Here is a 3,253-nt window from a genome sequence, read left to right as displayed (position 1 = left end):
CCAAATTTCCCCTTTTTATAAGGACACCAGTTTTACTGACCGGGGCCCCACCTCTATGACCTCATCTAACCTTCATTAACTCCTTAAAGGCCCTGTCTCCAAATACGGGCACACTGGGGGTTAGTGCTTCAACCTATGGATTTGGGGGATGCAATTCAGTCTATCACAGCACCAAACTGCGCCTGCTCGGTGAGCCAGAACAGGTGTGGGGAAGGTGCCAGGCCCTGGTGCTTCTTTCCCAAGCCTGAGTCACTCTGCTTGGTTCTAGGAGGGAGAGGAGCATGGGCTGAAGGCAGCGCTGGAGCATGGAAGGGGCAGAACATCCCAACCTGCTCTGGGCCCCCAATGTCTTCTGCTGTACAAAGCAGGTGTTTTCAACCCCCGAGGATGTATCCTCCCTTCTTGGCTCACCAAGCATTTAAATGTGGACGGAAAATTTATTTATCTGGGGTGCGGCTTCCTCAGGGGGAAGTTGAGGTCATGACCCCTGAGGGACCCTAACCCAAAGGCCCCAGAGTCTCCAGCAGGTGCTTCCTCCCTGAATGCTTCCACATGGCAAGATCGGAGCCACAAATGCTGCCCCCACACTGTTCCGGTAACTGACGCTGCAAACCCAAGAAAGTCTGGGATGGTAGTGGCCAGGAACGGGGTGTGCCACGGCCCCACCTCTCAGAGCAGGGAGGAGGATGCTGGGCCAGCCCTTGGGGACCCCAGGCACCGTGGCCACAGGAGTCAGAGCTCTGCGCGTCTGCACCATGTCCTGGGCTCCTGTCCTGCTCATGCTTGTCTACTGCACAGGTGAGGGAACCACCAGAGCCCAAAGACCCCTGCCCCTTCCTTCATCCTGCCCTGCCTCCACGGCCCACATGCATCTGTGTCACCAGGTTGTGGTCCTCAGCCGGTGCTGCATCAGCCGCTGGCCATGTCCTCGGCCCTTGGAACCACAATCCGCCTCACCTGCACCCTGAGGAACGACGATGACATCGGTGTGTACAGCGTCTACTGGTACCAACAGAGGCCGGGCCACCCTCCGAGGTTCCTGCTGAGATACTTCTCACAGTCAGACAAGAGCCAGGGCCCCCAGGTCCCCCCTCGCTTCTCTGGATCCAAAGATGTGGCCAGGAACAGGGGGTATTTGAGCATCTCTGAGCTGCAGCCTGAGGACGAGGCTATGTATTACTGTGCTGTGGGGGCCCGCAGCTCGGAGGAGGAGAGGGAGAGGGAGTGGAAGGAAGAAATGGAACCCACCGCAGCCGGGACACGTGTCCCTTGAACTGAAGACAGCAGGGGCATGCATCCCCTTGGAGAGGCTGTCATGGAAGAGGGTGGAGCCGATGCCCGAAGTGCCGAGGAGGCTGAGCCACTCAGTGTCTCCTGGTCCTGCAGTGTTGCTGTAAATCCCCATTGGAGACTGCATTAGGGAATTAAAGCTGCTTGTCACTTTTTGCTGAGTTTTGTCTGACTGTTGTGCGATCTCGTAGTACCAGCCTTGGGCAAAGGCCCAGGGCCCCGGCAGACTGGCAGATCACTGTGGTGAGCACTCACCGGAGTCCTTACTTTTGTGGGCCATGGGAGGCAAGGGGTTGACTAAAGCACCCTGGAGGGGCATCCCTGCCCAGGACAGGACCCTCTGGTGTCATCTGATTCTGCCCAGCAGTTACAGGGCAAACAAGCTTAGAAAGCACTTGGTCTGGGCCTCCGGGGAGAACAGGAGCCAGGTGATAGGCCTACAGCGGGTTCTCCACCTTGGTTCTATTGACATTTTGGGCTGGACAGTTCTTGGTTGTGGGGCTGTCCTGCGGATTGTCGAATGGTGAGTGGTACCTGTGGCCTCTACCCACCAGATGCCCCTTCCCAGTTGTGACAAACAAAAATGTCTCCAGACATTGCCAAATGTCCCCATGTGGTAAACTCTGATTGTGAACCACTGGTCTAGGTGAACAAGTAAATGCATTTACTTATTTGTACAAGAGAGTGGCAGGTGTCGGCAAACATGTTCTTTTTTTCCTTTTTTTAGAGACAAAGTCTTGCTCTGTGGTCCAGGCTGGAGTGCAGTGGTGCAATCATAGCTCACTGCAGCTTCAAACTCCCAGGCTCAAGTGATTCTTCTGTCTCAGCTTCCTGAGCAGCTGAGACTACAGGTGTGCATCACCGTGCTTAGCTATTTATTTAGTTTTATTTTTGGAGAGATGACTGTCTCACTATGTTGCTCAAGCTGATCTCAAACTCCTGAGCTCAAGTGATCCCCCTGCTTGGGCCTCCCAAAGTGCTGGGATTAGAGGCGTGAGCCACTGCACCCAGCCCATTTTCTATAAAGAGCCAGATGGTAAATATTTTTGGCTTTGTGGGCTATGCGATCTCTGTCACAACTGTTCAGTTGTGTCCTTGTAGCAAGAAAGCAGCCACAGACAACATGTCAACAAAGAGGCATGGCTGTGTTCTTATAAAGCTGGATTTACAGAAACAGATGGGGCTACGCTGGGCTGGGTATGGTGCTCAGGCTATAGTTTGCTGAGCCCTGCTTGGGAGCACTCCAGCTCCTGCCTCCAGGTTTTAAGCAAGCCATGCTTGGTGGGATAATCAGAGTCCCCCCTCAACTTATCCTGCCTCTGACCCCAGGCAGGAGCCTCTGGACCCATGGAGATACCTAGAGGCATGAAGGACGTGGTCTCACTGAGACTGTGTTGGACTGTCTGGGTGAAGTAGCAATGGGGAGCTCCCTGCAGCCCCGGCCCACAGCAGGGCCCCCTGAGCCCGTGGGTGGTGGGTCTGAGTGTGCCTTGCAAAGAGGGACTCTCTATATTGGGTGTCCACACAACCTGTAGACATGCCTCACACTCAGAGAGGTGCCGGGCAAACCATCTTCCTTGTAACCCCAACTTGCCTGGGAACGTGCATTCACCCCAGCTAAAAAGATCCTGAGGCATCTCCCCAGAGAGGTGGACACATGTCAATATCAGCCTTCCATGTGTGGTCATGAGTCCCTCTCTTGTTAAACAGTGGTCTCCAGCGCTTTGGGAGGCCGAGGCAGGTGGATCACCTGAGGTCAGGAGTTTGAGACCAGCCTGCCCAACATGGCAAAATCTCATCTCTACTAAAAATACAAAAATTAGCTGGGTGTGATAGCACATGCCCGTAATCCCAGCTACTTGGGAGGCTGAGGCAGGAGAATCGCTTGAACCCGGGAGGCAGAGGTTGCAGTGAGCCGAGATCGTGCCACTGCACTCCAGCCTGGGTGACAGAGCGAGACTCC

The 3,253-nt window shown here is 54.8% G+C and overlaps 1 protein-coding gene across 1 annotated transcript; it reads left to right on the top strand.

Moving 5' to 3' along the window:
- The first annotated feature begins 716 nt into the window (after nt 1–716).
- On the top strand, nt 717–1,433 carry LOC129022828 (immunoglobulin iota chain). The gene is made up of 2 exons (XM_054469056.2): nt 717–798; nt 885–1,433. Exons 1-2 carry the CDS (start codon nt 756–758, stop codon nt 1,271–1,273), a joined length of 432 nt encoding a protein of 143 aa, XP_054325031.2. The 5' UTR covers nt 717–755; the 3' UTR covers nt 1,274–1,433.
- The last annotated feature ends 1,820 nt before the right edge of the window (nt 1,434–3,253 follow it).

The sequence above is a fragment of the Pongo pygmaeus genome, chromosome 23 (assembly GCF_028885625.2).
Source record: "Pongo pygmaeus isolate AG05252 chromosome 23, NHGRI_mPonPyg2-v2.0_pri, whole genome shotgun sequence".
Taxonomy (NCBI): domain Eukaryota; kingdom Metazoa; phylum Chordata; class Mammalia; order Primates; family Hominidae; genus Pongo; species Pongo pygmaeus.
This window is presented reverse-complemented; position numbering and strand designations above follow the sequence as displayed.

What these genes read in the sequence shown, in the direction of transcription:
- LOC129022828 (XM_054469056.2), top strand. Translation starts at nt 756, where the DNA reads ATGTCCTGGGCTCCTGTCCTGCTCATGCTTGTCTACTGCACAG. An exon ending in CATGCTTGTCTACTGCACAG is followed by an intron (nt 799 to 884) that starts GTGAGGGAACCA and finishes CTGTGTCACCAG; the next exon opens with GTTGTGGTCCTCAGCCGGTG.